We start from the raw sequence: 20,647 nt of genomic DNA, 5'->3' as shown, positions 1-20,647 counted from the left end.
TTACCATGTGGTTTTGCTTTTTATGTTATAACATTCTTCTCCCTGTCTCCTTCTGGATCGGGAGCTTTGAGTCCTTCTTTAACTTCCCTTGCCCACCTGGGCGCCCTCCATCTTCTGTTCGTGTGTCCTTGATCCCCGCCCCCAGCCCATCACCTGGCCTAAACACCTGCCAGGCTCAGAGCATATGCCATCGAAATTGCTTGTACTAATACAGAAAGATCAGACAATGACAGGGGGAAAAGGCAGTGGTCTTTTATTATTTGTTTTGTTTTTAAAACCAGTATAAGCTAACAGCATTCTTATTTGCTAGGCTACTTATAAACAATGGGAAAGAAACGAGGAACTTTTACAAATTCCAGGCTCCCCCCGCACCAAGCTTTGCCACATCAGAGCTAAACCCAGATGTTAACTGGAATGAACCACTAACTGGGTGGGCAGCGTCCCCAGCTGCAGAGTGAATGTTCCTTCCAAGCTCATTCCTGTTGGGGGGTCGGTGGACAGGGGTGGTAAAGGCACTCGGCCTTCCAGGGCTGCCATGCCCAATGGGAACTACAGCTGGGGTGGGGTGGGGTAGAGGACACTGAGCCGGGTGTGACTGGCCCCGCCCAAGCCGCAGCTCTGCCGTCTCTGATGGTGTAGCCTGGAACAAGTCACTTCTCTTCTCTGGCTTCAGTTTTCTGATCTGGGAAATGAGTCAAACCAGAGAATCTCCAAAATCTCTTTCACCTGAGAATCTAGGATTCTATGAATAAGAAGCATAATTTCAATTTGAACATTTCCATACTGTGCATATGTGTACACAGGATGATTAGACCAGCCAATTTTTTCAAAAACTAGTAGTAGCCATCCAAAGTGGTAGCTTTGGGGGCCGGCCCCATGGCTTAGCGGTTGAGCGGGCGCTCCGCTATTGGCAGCCCGGGTTCGGATCCCAGGCGCGCACCGACGCACCGCTTGTCCGGCCATGCTGAGGCCGCCACCCACATATAGCAACTAGAAAGATGTGCAACTATGACATACAACTATCTACTGGGGCTTTGGGGAAAAAAAAAAAAAGGAGGAGGATTGGTTGGGGCCGGCCCGGTGGCACAAGTGGTTAAGTGCACGCGCTCCACTGCGGTGGCCCGGGGTTCGCTGGTTCGGATCCCGGGCGCGCACCGATGCACTGCTTGGCAAGCCATGCTGTGGCAGTGTCCCATATAAAGTGGAGGAAGATGGGCACGGATGTTAGCCCAGGGCCAGTCTTCCTCAGCAAAAAAAGAGGAGGATTGGCAGATGTTAGCACACGGTTGATCTCCTCACAAAAAAAAATAAAAAATAAATAATAAATTAAAAAAAAAAAAAGGAGGAGGATTGGCATGGATGTTAGCTCAGGGCTGATCTTCCTCACAAAAAAAACAAAAAACAACAAAGTGGTAGCTTTGGAGTGTAGTGTTTAGCCACATAAATATATAAACCAAAATTCACATGTCCTTCTCTGTTGCTTTAAAGTTTATCTAGTTTCTACCTATCTGGATTTGAATCTCCCTCAGGGGCAGGATAAAAACGAGATGACCTCACACCCAAGCTGTGATGGACAGACAAGGAAAGGGAAGTAGCTGTTTCTGTGATGAAGTTGTTCTGGTTCTTTGTGGTTCTAGGCCCCATCGCTGTATCAGCAGTTGCCAGTCGTATTCAACCTTTAGCTCTGAGAATTTCTCTGTGTCTGATGGAGAGGAGGGAAATACCAGTGACCACTCAAACAGTCCAGATGAGTTAGCAGATAAACTTGAAGACCGCCTGGCAGAGAAGCTAGATGACCTGCTGTCCCAGACGCCGGAGATCCCCATTGAGATATCCTCGCATTCGGATGGGCTCTCTGACAAGGAGTGTGCTGTGCGCCGCGTGAAGACACAGATGTCTCTGGGCAAGCTGTGTGCGGAGGACCGAGGTTATGAGGTGAGGGCTTCTCTCCCTTCTCCTCTCATCACTGTTCCCTTCTTGTAGCTTTTTTGGGTTAGAACATGCTCAAGTCTCTAGGGCCTTGACAATTATCGTGTAGTACATAAGATAAAACAACTGCCTCTGTGAAGCAAGTAGAAGGGCAGAGATTAACGGAGCTCCTCGCAGTGAGGGCAGTGCTCCCAAATGAGGCACAAACATTGAGCTGCTCAGGAACCCTTCATCCCAAGATTTACCTCAAACATCACCTCCTCCCGACCCCATCTCCCAACCTGGTTAAGGGCATGCGCCCTCCTCCTCCATGTCCCCACTGTCCCCTGAAAGATACTGTCATAGCACATGTAACACTTCAGTGCATTTAGTGCCTTTTGAGAGGCAGGATAGCATAGTGGTTGAAAGTGTATACCCTGGAATCCAACTGCCTAGATGCAAATCCCAGCCTTTCCACTTACTTACTGTGCGATGTTGCGCAAGCCGCTTAACCTCTCTGTAGGTCAGTCTCCTTATCTGTAAAATGGGTATGATAACAGCATCTATCTCATAGGGTGGTTGTGAGGATTAATAGATGTAAAGTATTTGCAGCTGTGCATAGAACATAGTAAATGCTATATAAGTGGTGGTGGGGGGTGCTGGTACTGTTATAATTGTCATCGTCATCATCATCATTATATATCTTCATAACCCCCTTACCCAGCAACCCAGCACAGTGCCTGTGGTGTGGGAGGTGTTCAACATATGTTTGCTGAATGAGTGCAAAAATGAATTAAGGTTTTATTTTGTCCTGACTTTGCAGAATCCTATGCAGTTTGAAGAATCGGACTGTGACTCTTCAGATGGGGAGTGTTCTGATGCCACAGTTAGGACCAATAAACACTACAGCTCTGCTACTTGGTAATGAAAGAATACCCATCCTGAAGATCTCATGACTATACTGGCATTTCAAATCCATCCCACCCCGAGACTCTTCCCACTCTCTCCCTGCTTTTTTGTCTAGGAAGAGAGCTGCCCTATCTTTCCTACCCCTAGAAACGAGCTGCAATAACAGGAACATGAGACTTTGCAAATCTCTGGAAAAAAATATCCAAATGAAATTAAGTCTCACGAACTTCTCAATCAAGAATGGCAGGGATCTATTTTATTGAATATTCTAGCTACTGTAACATTGATATTTATTTTTGTTTGACATTTTAACACTTTGTACTGTAAAGAGTGAACTATATATGATATATAGAGAGAGACAATAATCTCTTGCAAAAAAAAAGAGAGAGAGAAAGGAAGAATGAAAAGAAAGAAGTGGCAGTTAGGAGCAATATCCTTGGGAATTGGTGGGGCCAGGAGGTATTATTGCTACTTGAACAGGGGACCAGTTCTTTTGGCCATAAGTGACTGAAGAAGAGCCAGAGCAAGACATATTGAGCGTTTTAGAAAACGAAGAAGAGCAAAAGAAAAGCAATTCCAGGTAACTTGTGAACAGGCCACATTAAGTTCAACCAGCTTGTCCAGATGGGTGATGAAAATGACCTAGAAAAGTTTGGTGACCAGATACTTGCACCCAGGGTCTTTGAGGGCATGTACTTCCTCTAGGAGGAAAAAGAAAATTGTGTATTTGGAAGCTGATTTCATTTTTTTTTTTTTTTTAATAATTTTATTTATTTATTTTTTTCCCCCAAAGCCCCAGTTGATAGTTGTATGTGACAGCTGCACATCTTTCTAGTTGCTGCATGTGGGACACGGCCTCAGCATGGCCAGAGAAGCGGTGCGTCGGTGCGCGCCCGGGATCCAAACCCGGGCCGCCAGCAGCAGAGTGCGTGCACTTAACCGCTAAGCCACGGGGTCGGCCCGGAAGCTGATTTCATTTCTAAAATTTTAAGCAGCATTCGGTAGTAAGACTTACACAGTTAGCACCAAACCTTGTCCCTGACAAATACTTCCTCTTCAATGCTGTCATTGTCATCACCTTGACAAATGTGTTACCTTGACCAATGTGTTGATTTTTCAGACTCAAGTGCCATTTTCTTGTAGCCTATTTCCTTTCCACCTGTTGATCACTTTGTTTAGGAAAAAAAGGAGGGGGATGGGTGGGCCTGAGGAGGAAAGAAGGATAAGAGAAAAAGAAAATTTACAACAGTGTTGGAAAAGCAAATGTGGAATTTGTAGAAGTACATTCTCAGGATGTCTCAGTTCAGCTACGTGGAGAAGATGGGATGACCCCTCCCTGGAACCAAGTTGCTTGTCTACCAGAGTCATATTGATTCAAACAGGACAACAGACTTTGAAGGCAGCTAGGATGTGTGTGAGTCTGTGCAATGTCCAACGCCAAGCCATCCCCCTTGTTTTTATTCATTAACTCATTCCATCCTGGAAGCTTTAGTGACTGGCTACCGCTATCAGAATAAAGGCAAAATAAGAAACTTGCAAAAGACAACCCGTCTCCCACCACAATAGCATTTTTGTTAAATGCTACTTGTACAATGTGTTTTACTTCACTTTGCATCGATGCAGTTTTGAATAATTGGATTTGGAAATTTATGGAAAGAACAACTGATGCTAAACAGAAATTGGAAAGATTGTACATTGTCCAAGGCATGAGGTCCTTCCTGTCTCCAGGGTCATGGGCTCTGAAAAGCATCCCAAGGTACTTCGTGGTGCCTCAGCTTTAAGGACATTTTTATCTAAAATTTTATATAAAAACTGATGTCGGCCTAGTTCCTGTCTCTGTCTCCAAGATCGGTTCCTGTTAAACAACCTCTCTAGGCTCAAGACCTGAAGAAGATGGCTAGACTCTCTGACATGGCATCATATTGGACATTCGGAGAGACTGACACATACAGGTCTTAACCCATTTCCAACATAGATGAAAACGTTGCCCTCCTCTGGGTTTCACTGATTGCATCGGCCAAAAAGGAAAGGCAGGAGGGAAGTTAGAGCAGTTCCTTTTGCTTGTTTGATCCCTCCATTTGTTTACACTTTATGTTGAGACATTGATTTAAAATTTAGTGTCTATAATTTATAGCTCTTAGGTAGAATGAAGGAAAATGTTTAACTTATACAGAGAGCAGTATTGTTTGCATTAAATTATTCCATTTTGTATAAATTCTGTAGCTGGACTACATGAAAGATCTTAAGTTATGGCATTATTATCATTGTTATTTTATTTTATAATAATTATTATCATTCTCATTTTCTGTCGATCAGAAGGTGTGGTTTACTGTGTGGCACAATGATTGTGTTTATTGCTAACTATGAATTATTATGGATTTTTATGATTTTTATGAAGGAATGATAATGGAACTGCCATTTGGGAGCTCCCTGGTATTCATCCTAGTTGTATCCCCTCGTTTTCTGTGGACAACTACAATCATCTGAGGACGAGCGTTCTGCCCTGGCGCCCAGCGGATACATTGTGATTCTGACTTGATCATGAAAGCTCCTGGCTGGGCACATGACTGAGTGGATGGACAAATACTTCAAAAGCTGTAAACTTTCTCCAGTTTATTAAGAAATAAAATCGTGGGACTACATTAGAAGCAAAAAGAGAACTATTTAATGCCCTGAAAGGAAGAGACCTAGAGAGTTTCTGCACGGGGCCCGTGGGTTAGATTGTTTCAAGAACTGGCAACATAGTTTGTAATCTCCTTCCTGCCAGATAGATCCCACAAAACCAACCTTTTTCCTCCTTGTTGGGAGTAGCAGGGAGACTTAAAAAAAGGATATGGAGATATATATATGGCATGACATAAAATGCCTAGCTGTAATGTCATCCCATAACAAGACTGGAGAAATTCTAGAATGAGGCCTAGTCACTTAGAGGATCGCAGGGCTGGAAAAGTACCTTGAAAGGCCCTATTTTCCATCCTCGGACTTTAGACCACACTGTCCTGTGAATCTCTCTGGTTTGTTTCTTCTGGGAACAGAGAACCTACAACTCTATGCCCTCTTTCTGTCCGACATAAAGCACTGACACTTCAGCTTGTCCAGTTCTTGCCCACCTGTAGTGGCAAAAGAGAAACATGAGGGTCAGCATCTGTCTTACACCTTTCAGTGATGGTCCTGCTGGAAAACCCACACCTGATACCTCATAATTTTGATAAGTTTTTTTAATTCCCATCCTGACTGTCTGTCATGATAATGCCATATACCTATCTCGATTCACTGTTATGAACATATTTGAGTAGCAGACAGTGTTGAATCTTCAGTCACTTACTGTATTGTCCAGAGTTGAATAAAGTTCCACATTGAACGTTTTTATTTATTTCTTAGCAGAAGTGACTAGAGGCTTCATAGAAGAACAGGGTCTTTAGTCTAGGTTAAAAAGAGAAATGCCTTTCTACTCCAGCCTTGCCCTTCACTGCCTGCCTTGAGCTAACAAGGACAATTTTGAATTGGGGTGTGTTTCTTTGAGAACAACTCCACAGTCATCTGAAGAGTGTTGAATCAAGAGCTCAGGGAATTTAAGAGCTAATCCTTCAGTCCTGACAACTGTGTAACAGTGCTTTAAGGAACCTCACAGGACTGTGATTTCAAGCTTCATTGTTGATTGAAAGTTTAACCCCCTTGGGATGAATGTCCACATTCATTTAGCATCTGTTTTTGACTTACTGGAAGATAATGAGTTTTAATTTGTGTTGCAGATGAGCATTTGGTTCTGATTTCCATCTATTTCTAGATCATGTCCTCTGTATAACAATTCCTCTTAAAATTGCTTAGCAGAGGGACTGAGAAGCCTACGTCCACTTTGAAATTATAATAGACCTTACCACCACTAAAGTTTAGACATGTTTGCAAGATTGTGGAACTCCTACTCAGAAAGGTGAAGATACTCGCTCTGTTGTAAGATGATTTGGTTATGACCTACTTGAAGTTCAGATATTTAAAAACTTCAGTATCAACAAATTCATCCTTCTAGAATTAAGGATATTTTTAGTAGAATTTAAAAAGTACTAGACATACATTTCACGGCCTCATTGTGCTAAATTTCCCTCTTACTCTAAGTAATAGATTTGATGGTTTTGGGTTTTCCTGGTTCCAACCTAATTTTAAATGCCCTCCCCCACTGTGCAGCATTGACATCCTTTCAGTGTCAGTGCATCCTTATTGATCAAATGAGTTACTCTTCTTTTACATGCCCTTATGTCTCAATTTTCTCCCCTTAAAATGTTCCTACTTGAACTTCCTGAAACTGAATTCTGCAAAATAGAATATAATATTTGGAATCCAAGGAATTCCCGCCTTGCTCTGCAGTATAGTGTGCTGTTTTGTTTTTCCACTAAGCCAGAAACCAAAATACCACCACATACCACCATCTACTATCTCCACTCTAAACACCCAAGACCGACGTTATTTGTTGATCAACATATTCTTTCCTGCTGAGCCTGGACACAGCCTCAGAAGCTCTCACAACACAGCACTTGGAGCAACAACTACCACTTGATTGGAATTGGTGTGAAAGGGAGATCTGTTTGCCATCCCAGCTCTAAGCTTATAATTAATTTCCTAAAGGTGGTTTGAGATTTTGAGTTAGCCTTGACAAGAGAATGACAGGATCCCATCAGTGTTCTTATGGATCCCACCCTATGGCTGTCGGAGCAATACCATTGGCAGGAAAAGGCCACTTGCCTCCACCCACTGCCATTTTGTTTTTTCGTTTGTTTGTTTGTTTTTTGTGAGGAAGATCAGCCCTGAGCTAACATCCATGCCAATCCTCCTCTTTTTTTTTTTTTTTTTTGCTGAGGAAGACTGGCCCTGGGCTAACATCTGTGCCCATCTTCCTCCACTTTATATGGGACACCGCCACAGCATGGCCTGACAAGCGGTAGCATCGCTGCGCAACCGGGATCCGAACCTGGGCCCCAGCAGCAGAGCGTGCGCACTTAACTGCTACACCACGGGGCTGGCCCCCTCACTGCCATTTTGGACTACAATTCCAATTGAATAATCTCCAGTCACTAATTCCTTTGATTGAATTTCAAAATGTCTCTTCATTTACATCATTTGTGTTAAATTAGCATGTTCCTCCCTCAACTTCTATAAACAAAAAATTAATATGTTAAGTCCCAGTTACTTGCTTCTTCCTTAGACTCTGTGAGACTAATGTACCAAAACAACGTGACATTCTTTTTAACACTTTGACTTGTACTGTCAATATGAATTTAGTGCCTTTCCAGGCAGCAAGATTTTTCTTCTTTGCTGATTTCATAGAATAAATGTCCTAGTATATTCATATCACCGGTGTTACCAACCTCACAGACGAGCACGTTAAGAATCACATTACTCTGCTTGTTTGCATGTTACACCGATACCGCGAGCACCCATTCAAACTGGAATGAACTAGGCTGCCAAGTGGGGGACCCTTGTGGAACTGGGAACACTTCTCAGGGACAGGTGGCAGAAGAGGGGAGCTCTGAAATCACTGCTCTGAGAAACAGGGTGACCCCAAAGGAGTTGGGTTAAAGCTTTTGTTAACTGTCACATAACCAGAGCATGATGGCAGGATTTCACAGAGCCAAGTCCCCAAGCAGATGGCAAGGCCACTGTAAGGAAACTTCTGGCACAGTCCCAGGCCTACTCTCCAGGGCCACTTCACAGCACTCAGGGGAATGCCAGCCCCGAGCCCCAGGCTGCTGCCCAGTGACCAGGCAGACAGGGTCCTCCAATGGTTGCAGGCCGGAGGGAACCCCAGCCAGAGTGTGCAAGCTATTAGGAAGATGTCCCTTACTGACCACATCACCTAGTAACTCTCCACCTCCAGAGTGACCACTTCTCAGACTCTTGGAAGTAAGAAGACGCACTTTGATTCTTTATTGTGATAATTTGAGTTCCTTTCAATTTGGAGCAAATTAACTTCTTTTTTGTGGTTAAGTCTCAAAATGAACTCCCTCATCAGTCTCCCCTGTGGTCTCCGGTCCTGTTAGTTCCCCGCTCCATGTGTTGGTTTCTGACGCCGGCTCCCTCTTTGTACTGAACAATTGTACAGCCATGGGAACAAGAGTGACTATCAAACAAATGCATGGAATTAAACAAAGTGTACTTCACTGTTTTCTGGTCCTGTCTTTTCCTAAAGGTACTGTTTGTTTGTGTCCTGGGAACTGCCTTCACAAGTCTCAGCATTTGTCAGAAATTTAGGGGAGGAAGACTTTACATGACTGGGTTTCTTGCAGCCAGAAAAATAGGTGATGGGAAATGGTTTCTGTGACTTTTTCGTCAGACACATCCACAGAAGAAAGAGACAATCGTCATTTTTTTTTTGTTAAAGTCTCTTCTTGATAATTGTCATAGCCTAGATAGGCACTCTGCTTCTTCCTTGAGCTTTCCTGCTGCCCATCGTATAGCAACTCCTCCGTCATTAGTACCCACTATAAAGTGAGCATAGAGAGGGAAAAGGTGCAAATGAAAATCTGGCTTCCAAAGAATAATACTGGTAAGACTACTGAGAGTGGAAAGCTAAAACACCATTTTGGATTGTCTGATTTTCAGCCAATCCTGATTCCCACTGGCAAGGGAAACTGAAAGTTAGCAACATGTACAAACACACACCACACAGAACATTTATATCCATTTATTTGGGAACCTGTTTTGCCTGTAAACTCACAACTGATAAGGCACGTTGTTGCAAAATTGTGAGGGAGGAGGGAGAGATAAATCTAAGGACCCTGATAGAGGGCAAAGGGCACACACTTGCAATAGTGTAGAAAGTTTCTCTGTGTCACCTTCCCTCCTCCTACTCCAGAACACAGAGGGCCGTGAATTTCAAAGTACAGTTGGCCTCCTCCTTACCCCTACTCTGTAATCAAGCTTCTTTTCAAGTAATACATCTTTTTTTTTTTTATAATTTTTATTTATTTATTTTCCCCCAAAGCCCCAGTAGGTAGTTGTACATCATAGTTTAACATCCTTCTAGTTGCTGTACGTGGGACGCAGCCTCAGCATGGCGGGAGAAGCGGTACGTCGGTGCACACCCGGCATCTGAACCCAGACCGCCAGCAGCGGAGCACGCGCACTTAACTGCTAAGCCACGGGGCCGGCCCTCAAGCAATACATCTTTAAAAATGAATCCTTGTTGTGTTTTTTGGATCAGTCCAAAAAACACTGGGAATTCACTCTTTCAACTGAACATGAGTATTCCCAAGAATTCATGTAGAACAAGTGTCCTACATTAATGCCTTGGCAAGACTCTTGGCCAAGCCAAATCAAAAACCCAGCAGATAATGCCCCAGGGCAACAGTTCTGGTACGAAACAATGTGTTACTCTGTAGGGTACAGGATCCCAGAGCTGGTCAGTTTAAGTGCCAAGGTCCTTCTGTCCTTGGAATCACTAACCCAGGTCTGTGCCAATTCAGCTGTAGGAAGCAATGATGGCTACAGATAATTAAAATACAATACAACAAAGTAATCCAAATACCAAGTTTTCCTCTTTAAATTAAAAGATAAAATAGAATTATTCCTCAGTTATTCTCAGCAAATGACAAAATGAAAAAAACATTCAGAGGGTACACTGGCTGATACCCGAGTGTACTGAATCCATTCTCCTAGCAGGAAGACAGAGAAGGGATTCCCACACAGAAAAGACAGATCAGAAAATGTACTGATGGTCATTTGGTTCAGGTGAGTCAAGGGCCTGGCCCTGCCCTGTCCAGATGGGTAAGAATTTCTCCAGAACATATCCATAACATACAGTTTTCTCCATTCATATTTAATAGTCTGTTTGCAATCAGCTTAATTGTCAGGACATGCAAAAAAGGCGATTTGACATATACAGTAACATCAGTGTGTCTGAACAAAAAGAGCATCACAGAAGTCACTGTGCATTTGAGCTGTACGTGAAAGTTCTATGCAGTGCATCACTTGTTCCCCTTGGTTTACGAAAGAGGTAGGTCATCAGCAAAAAAGTACAAAGAAACACTCTTCAAGAGACTAACAAGATGAAGAGTGATGTCAGTGATGTGGGTTCACATGTCATCATTTACACTACTAACATCCACCAGGGACTTAAGAGGAGAACACCTGTCACAACAGCCTCTCATTTGCAGATGTGGCATTCTGGACAAGGACAATCAGCATCCTCTCCTGAGGCAGCTCAGGGCTTGGTGAGAGGCAAATACAACAGACTCTCCTGAGTTCCTCGTTATTCGATAAAATATAAACAGGATTTCTAGAAGGCCATCCATTTTGCAGAGTATCCTCCTAAATCAGGACTGGTTTGAGAACCTGATATAATTCATCTTCTAGAGCAGAGTATCCTTTATGACAGGACACTGCACACAGATGAATAATGCCCAAATCACCTGTTGAGAATATTTAAAAAACAATGAGGGGCTTTAGAGGACCACACTCATTACACAAATAGGCAACAGAGTCCAGGGACGTGGCAACCAAAAAAATCCAGATCACGTGTCCTTTCTACTATTTAGATGATTAGCATTGCTTGTTTCCTTCAAATGCAGGTCTTTCTGACTCAATTTTTTAATGAGGGTTCCAGGCACTAAGGCCACCAGGGCAATGGCCAACAGCTTCAAGACAGTTCCCCAGGAGAAAAGAGCATCCAGAGAGGTAAGTGTTGACAAGATGGAGCCTGTCTGCACACAGATGAAATTGTATGGGATCAAACCTGGAGGAAGAAAAGGGAAAGGGCCTGTTATGCGGGGCAGGAAAATGAAGAACAAACTTTCAGAAATGTCACCAGGAATTCACTACAGTGACTCTAGGTTTTGTTTTGCTTTTTTGCCCAACTCTTGGCCCCTAAACATAATACCTCTTTCCTTTTTTCTTTTCCACTCTTTCTCCTCTTTCCTCACCCCCATATACATCTGCCTTGTTCAACAAAAGACTTAAGGTGGTTTACAAAAATATATCCACTACAATAAATTTTTTAAATAGGAAAAGCAAAATGAGTGAAGAAAAAAATAAGGGAGTACAGTTAGTACAAAAATGCATAAGGTTTGCCCATTTGCTAGAGGTGCCCTCAAATTTGATTCTGAGCACCCAACAGCCAAAGTGAAGAGAGGCACCAGCATTATGAGATTTACACTATGCATAAGATAAAGACAAACAAGCTCCCTAGAAGCAGTACTACTTTTCATGTTCTATATTGCCTCTAAGAGGTCATCAAATCCACTGGATCCCAAAAGTCTGCCTGGTGGCTGGAGACGCTGGTTGCATAACAATCCCCTGATGAAGCTGTTAAAAACACATCTTCGGGCTCCACCCCCAAGATTCTGGTTACCTGGGTCTGGGGGAGAGCCCAGGAATCTGCATTCTAACACCCTCTCCTGACTCTCACTCTCAAGATTTGGACTGGTTTGGGCCCCCCTGATAATCCATTCTTCTTCTACAGTAGACGATGCCTCAAGATCATAGAACACTCAAGGTCACAGTTTGTCAGAGGGGGGACTGGAACCCCAAGCTCCAGAGTCTTTTCAAGCCTCGTGCCCCCCAGGTCATTACAGGCTGCTAACTGAGGTGCTGAGGCACTCTGAAAGCCGATATGACCAGAAATAGCTGTGGAAGACTTTGCTTCGATTTAAGATCTCACTTGCTCTCAAGAATTCCCTATTAATAGCAGCTGCTCAACCACAGATTTGATATGTTTGACCTAGAAGCCCTGAGTAGTCTTTTCCTCCGTGCTCTAAGGAAGGTTTAAGAGAGGCAATCCCTGCCTTAGGCTTAAAGAAGGTGATTTACTTCCAGTGTGGAGAAAATAAGTCACTCATTTGACAGGATGTTAACACTTCACCATTCTCATAAAGGTGGTCCAAGGCCCAGGATTTCAGAAACACTGCTCTCTAGTCTCAGCCCCTCATCTGGCCAAGCAGCCCACTGAGGGTAAGTAGCTTGCCGAAGGTCACAGAATTGTCAAAAGGCAAGCAGAAACCTCACTAGTACCTGCTCTTTCTAAGGCATATCTTCATCAGAACAGGGGCCAAAGCCAGAAAGGAAGCCCTTTGCTCTGCTCCTTCCCTCTGCCCCCACCCTTTCTCTGCCCACACACGCTGCTTCCCCTGCGGACACTCCCCAAGCCCTTACCACCAGCCAAGTTGTGTGTCTTACACAGATTACTCTTCTAATCCCAGGGCCCAGCACAGTGCTTGGCACACATTAGGTACAAATACAGTTGTAGAATGAACAATCCTTATTTTTCCCAAAAGTACTTTTATGGGTTTTCAGGTTCAAGCCTGAGTAGATTTGACATCAGACACCAGTACTTTAGGTCATGAGGCCTGAAGCTGCTCTTCAGGACCCTGTGCTCTCAGAGGCAAGTACATGCCCGTGTGGCTGGTAACCCAGGGCAGGCCCCCAACATGACAACTCTGAAGACTTAAACCTACCCCACCAGCTTCTTACCAATAAGAACAGAGAAGAAGAACTGCACAATGGGGATGTTCAGAATCGGGGCTGAGAGGTTCAAGAACCAGTTTGGCGTCATGGGGAAAAGTCTCAAAAACAGTAAGAAAAAAAACAAGCTGTTTCTGTTCTCCTCCACCTGTAGCCAAAGAAGACAAGGCCATTAAGAAGGAGAAAGGGTCTCCAGGTTGGTACCAGGCACTGTTCTAGATACTTTACATATTCTGTAAATTCCAGGGCAGAGACTGTTCTCCTCGTTTTCATTTTTATTTATTTATTTATTTTTGTGAGGAAGATTAGCCCTGAGCCAACATCCGATGCCGATCCTCCTCTTTTTGCTGAGGAAGACTGGCCTTGGGCTAACATCCGTGCCCATCTTCCTCTACTTTATATGGGACTCCGCCACAGCATGGCTTGACAAGCAGTGCATGGGTGCGCACCCAGGATCTGAACCTGCAAACCCCGGGCCACTGAAGCAGAGCATATGCACTTAACCACTGCACCACTGGGCCGGCCCCTCTCTCCTCGTTTTTAAAATGGAGGTACCTGAGGCTCAGAGAAATCAGGAACTTGCCCAAAGTCGCAAAGCTGGTAATGACAGAGCTGGGATTTGATGCCAGGTCTGTGCCTCTTGAAATCATCAAAAGGACCCCTAGGACCTCCCACAGGACAGAGGAGCACTGTGGGAAATCCCTGCCCCTCACTCCCCTCAGGGCCATGGGGTGACTTTCTGGGGACCCAGCACTCCCCTTACCTTCCTCTGCAGGAGGGCCACTTTATCAGGAAAGTAGGAGACCACCAGCTGTTTGCCAAAAATACTGGAGAGCAGGTAGCAGCATGTGGCACCCACCGATGTCAGCACACAGCACAGCAGGAGGCCCAGCCATGGCCCAAACAAAGCACCAGCTAAAACATTCTGCAAAGAAAACAAACCCTCAGCCATTACAACATCTGGCAGCTACCAGTCACCTCATCCTGGAGCCCAGGAGTCATAGGTTCCCTCCTTGTCCAGTGATTTTCCCGGCCAAAACCCAACTCCCATTTTAAAGAAGTGAATGAAAAGTGATGAGCTGGGAACTACAACCCTGGCCTCGGTCTCTTCACCCTTAAAACTGGGAAGAGGATTAAACTCTCAGAAGGCAGGATAGAATTAAATGGGAAAATACATGTATACGGTCCCCAGCCTGCTGCACAGGCTGTGGCAGGTCTGGCACACACTGACACTCCCAGAAGGCAGAAAGGAAACTCACAAGTTATTTTTACTATTTTAAATGAACACAAACCATGAATTTTCCCTAAGACCACACAAGCTATATAAAATGTCTTGTTTCTTTGCTTTTTGCTGGAATTACATCTATATGGAATGCTAACACTGGCGGTTCCATGTTGACCAGAGTTCTAGCTGACACTCAAAAAAGCCTTAGATGAACAAAAATGGAAAAGTGAACCAATAATTTCTAAATGCACTTTGGCTGGAAGATCATCCTACCATCATCCTACCATGGGATCCAAGAGAGAAAGTAAAAGGGTAACGTTGGGGGGCGGCCCCATGGCATAGTGGTTAAGTGGGCATGCTCTGCTGCTGGCAGCCCGGGTTCGGATCCCAGGTGCGCACTGACACACCGCTTGTCAGGCCATGCTGTGGCGGCATCCCATATAAAGTGGAGGAAGATGGGCACGGATGTTAGCCCAGGGCCAGTCTTCCTCAGCAAAAAGAGGAGGATTGGCAGATGTTAGCTCAAGGCCGATCTTCCTCACACACTCACACACACACACACACACACACACACACACACACACACACACACACTCTCTCTCTCTCTCAAAAAATTAATTCATTAAAAACAAAAAAGGGGGAATGTGGAAGTGAGAAGGTGGGGATCTCCACAGCACCCACTAGGTGCTAAGTGCTTGACCACATGTCTTACTTAATCCTCACTGCGACCCTGTGTCATATACCATCCTTACCCCCTTCTAGGGGTGAGACAGTAAGTATGGCACCCAAGATCATACTAGGCAGAGACTGGATTCACCCCAGGGTAGCAGCTGGCTCTTTGCCCTGAAGAGGGATCAGCTCAAGACGGAAGGCAGGTACAGGGGCAACCCCAAGAAGTCAGATCCTGACCCTGAGCACCACACACCTCTCCTGTCTCTCCTGGTACAGACACGTTTGCTTTTCTTCTGGTTTCTAACAAAGAAACTGCTTAAGCGGCGGATCCAGCCTGAGCTGAATGCTGGGGCAGGAGAGAGAAGATGCTGGGGCAGGAGAGAGAAACAGGACAGAAGGAAGCTTTCAGGGTTTCCTGCTCAGTTGCTCAATCATTCAACAAGTGCTGAGGGCCACTGCGTGCCAGGCACCATCACCGGGCCAGCCACTCTACACCCACTGTTTTCTTAATGCTCCCACATAACAATCCTAGGGGGTTAAGTAGGAGTCTTCCCATTTTACAGATGAGGAAACAGGGTTGGAGAAGCTAAATGGCTTGCCCATGGTTACACAGCTGGGATTCAAACCTACCACAAGCCCTAACATATACATACATTTACATGAACCAGCTTAAAATGCTGCTGGGAGGATAGCACACATTCTTCTGTATAACCTGAGATGGCAACTGATGAGAAGCATCCAATAGCCGAGCACAAGCCCAGGTCTAACACTGCAACTCCCGAGAGCCAGGGGGGCCACCTGGAAAATCAGAATGACTTGTCTTCTCCACACCAGGGAGACGTCCCGATCCTCTACAGCCAACATCACCATGAACAACTGGCATTTGCTCATCAAACATTTATGAAGGCACTTCCCCATGCCAGGCAAACGAATACAAAGGCTGAGAATAAGGAACAGGCCCTGACTCAAGGATCTCCCAGACTAGTGGAAAAAAACAGATTAAAAAATAAATAAATAAAAAACAGTGTCAAAATGCAGAACATTACAGGAGCTCTGAGGAGGAAGAGCTGACCCAGCCCTGTGTGTGTGTGTGTGTGTGTGTGTGTGTGTGTGTGTATCAAGGACACACGCGTGCGTGGGTCAAGGACAGCGCTCCATCGCTATCAATGCCTCAGAAACAGAAACAGCATACCTCAGAGGAAAGGCAGACTCTGGAGCTGGGCAGAGGTGGGTTCAGACCCCAGCCCTACCTCTCCTCGCCCTGTCACCTTGGGCAGTTATTTAACTTCTCACCATTTGTTTTGTTATCTGTGAAATGTGGATAATCATGCCCATTATTGGCTGTTGGGAGAATTAAATAAGGTCATGAAGGTAAAGCAACCAGGACACTGCCTGACACAGAGGACGCTGTCGATAAACGGCCGCCCTAACAGTCTGTCCTCTGACCGTCTGATGTGCAGCCTAAGGGCCCCTCTACAAAGACAGGAGTTGCGTTCCCGGCAGGCACAGAAGGAGGGCAGGGCACTGACCAGGAAGCTGGAGCCAGGGATGGCAAAGCCCTGTTTGTAGAGGTAGGCACTGCAGAAGAGCAGGAACACATAGGCCTGGTGCTCCTTCCGGTACTCTCGAAGGACCTCGGAGAGCTCCCGCAGCTCGGCCAGGTCTGAGGGGAACCACAGTGACCTGGGGATTTGGAAAAGCAGATGGAAACATGAGTCCAGATCAGCCTAGTACCTAAGCAAGTCACTTCCTGTGTCTTTTTCCCAAAGTACGTTTATAAATGTGCCCATCATCTGGTCTGTTGGGAATACACACATAATGGGAGACCAGGATGATGGGTGACCTAATACAACACAGCAGAGACAGATGGAAAAGCCTCCGTTTGGAAGCAAGAGGCCTGGGTTAGCATCTCCACTCTGCTACTATCCAGGTGTGTGATCTTGGGCTAGTCCCTGGGCCTCAGTTTCCTTATCGGAAAAAGGTGGGGCTGGTGTTGGATAATTACTAAATTCCCTTTTAGCTCTCACATTTTATGATCTATTCTTAAGAGGTAAATGGATTACTTTCCAGGTAGGTGCCCTAAAAGGAGCTTTCCTTACAAGGAGCACCCCTCCCCCACAAGCTTTAGGCCAAGGACACCCCTTACAAGGCAGGTGCCTTCCTTACAAGGAGCACCCCTCCCCCACAAGCTTTAGGCCAAGGACACCCCTTACAAGGCAGGTGCCTTCCTTACGAGGAGCACCCCTCCCCCGCAAGCTTTAGGCCAAGGATAATTCAGACTTCACACTGCTCCTGAGTCACTTGGCAAAACGACTGTTTTATCAGTCAGTAACAAGCCAATTAAAGATTCTCCAGGAAAGTGTATCTGTCCCACACCATAAACATGACCTTCCTGATAATATGTCAGGCTTGAAACCAACTCTTTCAAAAAGGCTGCTTTTTCACCCTGCCCTTTATCTGGTCCTCAGTGCTCTCCTAATCCAGTACAAGGGCTACAGTGTAAAGGCTTCCTCGCATCCACCATCTGAACAACGCTTGAATCCATCACTGATCAATTAGAAGCAGACCTTCCTAGTTCTCACCAGAATGTTTCTCTTAGTATTTCTTACGCCCACAGCAGGCCCTTCTCAGCTAAAGCAAAAGAATACAGTAACTGAAAACAGTTGTCCTAATATTCAGTTATCAAAAACATCCTTAACAACACAACGCTATCAGGCACACTTCCATGAACTTTACAAACAGTATGCAGCACTCAGGACAAACCAGCCCGGTAGGTATTGTACCGCCTCCCGCCCCACCCAGTTGGTCACGAGAAGGGGAAAAGTAGAGACAGCCAGGAAGAGAGGCGGACCCGATCGTGAATTCGTGAATAATTTAAAGTTGTCCGTGCAACGTTTCTCCTAAAGACCGAATGCCTTCAAGTCCCAAGGGCAGACCTGACGGAAGTGAGGACGGGTGGGGCGGACGATGGAGGGCGGCTGAGAGCAGTCGTGAAGAAGAGGCTGCGGGTCCACACAGGGGCGAGGGTCGGCTGCAAATGGGGGTCAGGGTTGGGCCTGGGAAGGCGATGGGAACACGGCTCGAGAGGCGATGCCCGGCGCGAACAGACGAGTGCGGGCAGGCTCCGCCGGGGTAGGCGCCGCGTTTCCCTCCGCCAATCACCACCCAGAGGCACGGCCGCGCCCAGACAGCATCCCGCTCAGCCCGCAGGGCCCCGCCCCATGCACCCGGCCTGCCCGAGCCCGTGGAGACGCGGCCCGGACACCAGACCCGAGCTCCAGTCCTAGAACTGAACCCCAAACCCCGGACCCGAGGCCTCTGATCTGGGAACCCCCATCTCCGATTCCCAGACCCCATCCGCGGACCTGGCTCCCTTCCTCTGACCCGAACCCCGGTCCCCGCCACCCTGGCCACGCACCTGCCTCCAGTCTCCTCCCCGGAGCCCAGTGTCGGCCCGCGGGGCAGTCGCGTCGACAGCAAGTACAGGGCGAAGGTGCAGCCGGCGAAGACCAGCAAGAGGCCGAACAGGCCTCGCATCTCGGCGCCCGCACCCGGACCCGCCGGGTCACGGAGGAGCCTGGAGACGCCGCCGGGGACGACGTTGCGCGCGGACTGCGCCAGCGGAGCACGTTCGCAGGCGGACCGGGGCGGGGTCCGCGCCAAGCCCCGCCCACAGATCCAGGCCCCGCCCCCGGGCCGGACTTCGCCGGATGTGCTCCCGGGCTGAGCCTCCAGAGGGAACCTGACTTCCAGCCCCTCTGCGCGTGCGTCTGTCTTCCTTCCGTCTGTGTTTTTTTTTTGTTTTTCCTACGTCTATCTCAGTCTCTTTCCACATAGTTGCAGCCCCTCCACCATGCGCTGGGAGATCCGGGGGTGAATCACGAACCTTGCCCACAGGGAGCTTGCAGTCTAGTGGTCAAGACAGTCTTGTCCACAACCAGCTGTAACACAAAGCAAATGCAGCCAGTGTAGAACCAGGGGCTCCAATCAAGGACGGTCTTAGTGACCACGGAAATAATCAAAATTACCTTTATTGAGCGCCTACTTTATGCCCATTATCCCTAATCCTCACAACAGTCTTACAAGGTTAGTATATTTGTCTTTAACAGATGAAAATCTGAGTCTGAGAAAGATTAAGTGACGTGCCCCAAAACAGAGTCAGGATTAGAATCCAAGTCAGCCTGGGTCCAACACCAGTGGGCCTACACTGCTTGGATTCGTGGAGGAGGTGGGGTTTGAGTTCACCTTAAAGGATAAGCAAGATTTCCACAATGAGAAAGGAGGGAAATGGTGAGCTGGGGGCCCAAATAAGGCACCAGAGTCCAGTTTCAGTCAATCCTAGGGTGTATGAAGAATGAGTGAGAAGTTGGAGACAACCTGGATAGCAATGAGAGACAGGCTAAGGAGTTGGATTTTTTAATATTGTACATAGTGAGACACCAACAGAGGTGTTTAAGCAAGAGATTCTGTTTTAGGATTTTTGCTCTGGCAGGTGCTTAGAACACATTCTGAGTTGACAGCTGCAACTGTCCTGGTGAGAATGGATGCAGGCCTGAGCCAGGACCACAGCAGTGGGAATGAAGGGAGGAAGATGGTCAGACTGGGAGGAGGTGAGTTGGTAGGACATATGACTGATTAAATGAAGAAAGGACAGAGAGGAGGACTCCAAAATGTCACAAGCCTGGACAGCAGAGAGAAAGCATCCTCATCATATTATTCAAAGCACCTCTTAGGCCAAACAGGGAGCACCTGTCAGTTTTCAAAGGGTACAAGATCCTAGCAATTTCACATCCAGGAATTTAACCTATAGATGTGCCCATAGGTAGACAAAGATGTATGTTCAAGGGTACTCTCTCAGCTTTGTTTTGATATCAAGAGATTGAGAACAACCCAAATGGAGACTAGTGAGGTTGATTATGGTATATTCACAAATGGAACACTAGGTAGCTTCCTAAAAGAGGGAGGCAACTCTATATATCCTGATACAGTGCAGTCGCCAGATAGATGGCTAGGATAAAAATCAAACAAGTTGTAGGGCCAGCCTGGTGGTGTAGTGGTTAAGTTCGCATGCTCTGCTTTCGCGGCCCAGGGCTTACAGGTTCGCACCCTGGGCGCAGACCTATGCACTGCTCATCAAGCCATGTGTGGTGGCGTCTCACATATAACATGGAGGAGGATGGGCACAGATGTTAGCTCAGGGCTAATCTTCCTCAGCAAAAAGAGGAGGATTGGCAACAAATGTTAGCTCAGGGCCAATCTTCCTCACCAAAAAAAAAAACCAAGTTGCAGTGTTAGAGTATATATGACTCATTTGTAAGAAGGAAAAAAGGGGATATACTTTATCTTTTTTAAATACTGAAGTACTGGGCTGGCCCCGTGGCTGAGCGGTTAAGTGCGCACGCTCCGTTGCTGGCGGCCCAGGTTCAGATCCCGGGCGCACACCGACGCACCGCTTCTCCGGCCATGCTGAGGCCGCGTCCCACA

The 20,647-nt window shown here is 46.4% G+C and overlaps 2 protein-coding genes across 4 annotated transcripts in view; one reads left to right on the top strand and one right to left on the bottom strand.

The window, feature by feature from the left end:
* MAP3K13 (mitogen-activated protein kinase kinase kinase 13) overlaps nt 1-3,548 on the top strand; it is a 164,077-nt gene extending 160,529 nt beyond the window's left edge. For all 3 annotated transcript variants that reach the window (XM_058556169.1, XM_058556170.1, XM_058556171.1), the window contains 2 exons: nt 1,638-1,935; nt 2,732-3,548. In XM_058556169.1, the coding sequence (XP_058412152.1) occupies nt 1,638-1,935; nt 2,732-2,833 (400 nt within the window). In that variant the 3' untranslated portion in view covers nt 2,834-3,548. The remainder of the gene's footprint in view (nt 1-1,637; nt 1,936-2,731) is intronic.
* A 5,929-nt stretch (nt 3,549-9,477) lies between these two features.
* On the bottom strand, nt 9,478-18,751 carry TMEM41A (transmembrane protein 41A). The gene is made up of 5 exons (XM_058556179.1): nt 18,582-18,751; nt 16,693-16,846; nt 14,030-14,191; nt 13,276-13,414; nt 9,478-11,542 (listed from the first exon to the last, which is right to left on the bottom strand). Exons 1-5 carry the CDS (start codon nt 18,698-18,700, stop codon nt 11,322-11,324), a joined length of 795 nt encoding a protein of 264 aa, XP_058412162.1. The 5' UTR covers nt 18,701-18,751; the 3' UTR covers nt 9,478-11,321.
* Nucleotides 18,752-20,647: the final 1,896 nt, after the last annotated feature.

Source organism: Diceros bicornis, chromosome 15, assembly GCF_020826845.1.
Source record: "Diceros bicornis minor isolate mBicDic1 chromosome 15, mDicBic1.mat.cur, whole genome shotgun sequence".
NCBI lineage: Eukaryota > Metazoa > Chordata > Mammalia > Perissodactyla > Rhinocerotidae > Diceros > Diceros bicornis.
The sequence above is the reverse complement of the archived record's forward strand: the minus strand, read 5'-3'. Positions and strand labels throughout refer to the sequence as shown.

Bases quoted from the DNA above. Each gene is read 5' to 3' on its own strand.
- TMEM41A (XM_058556179.1), bottom strand. From the start codon at position 18,700: ATGCGAGGCCTGTTCGGCCTCTTGCTGGTCTTCGCCGGCTGCACCTTC. The intron at 16,847-18,581 runs GTGCGTGGCCAG...CCAAATCCCCAG, and splicing joins GGGGAGGAGACTGGAGGCAG to GTCACTGTGGTTCCCCTCAG. The intron at 11,543-13,275 runs GTAAGAAGCTGG...TTCTTCCTCCAG, and splicing joins CTTCTTCTCTGTTCTTATTG to GTTTGATCCCATACAATTTC.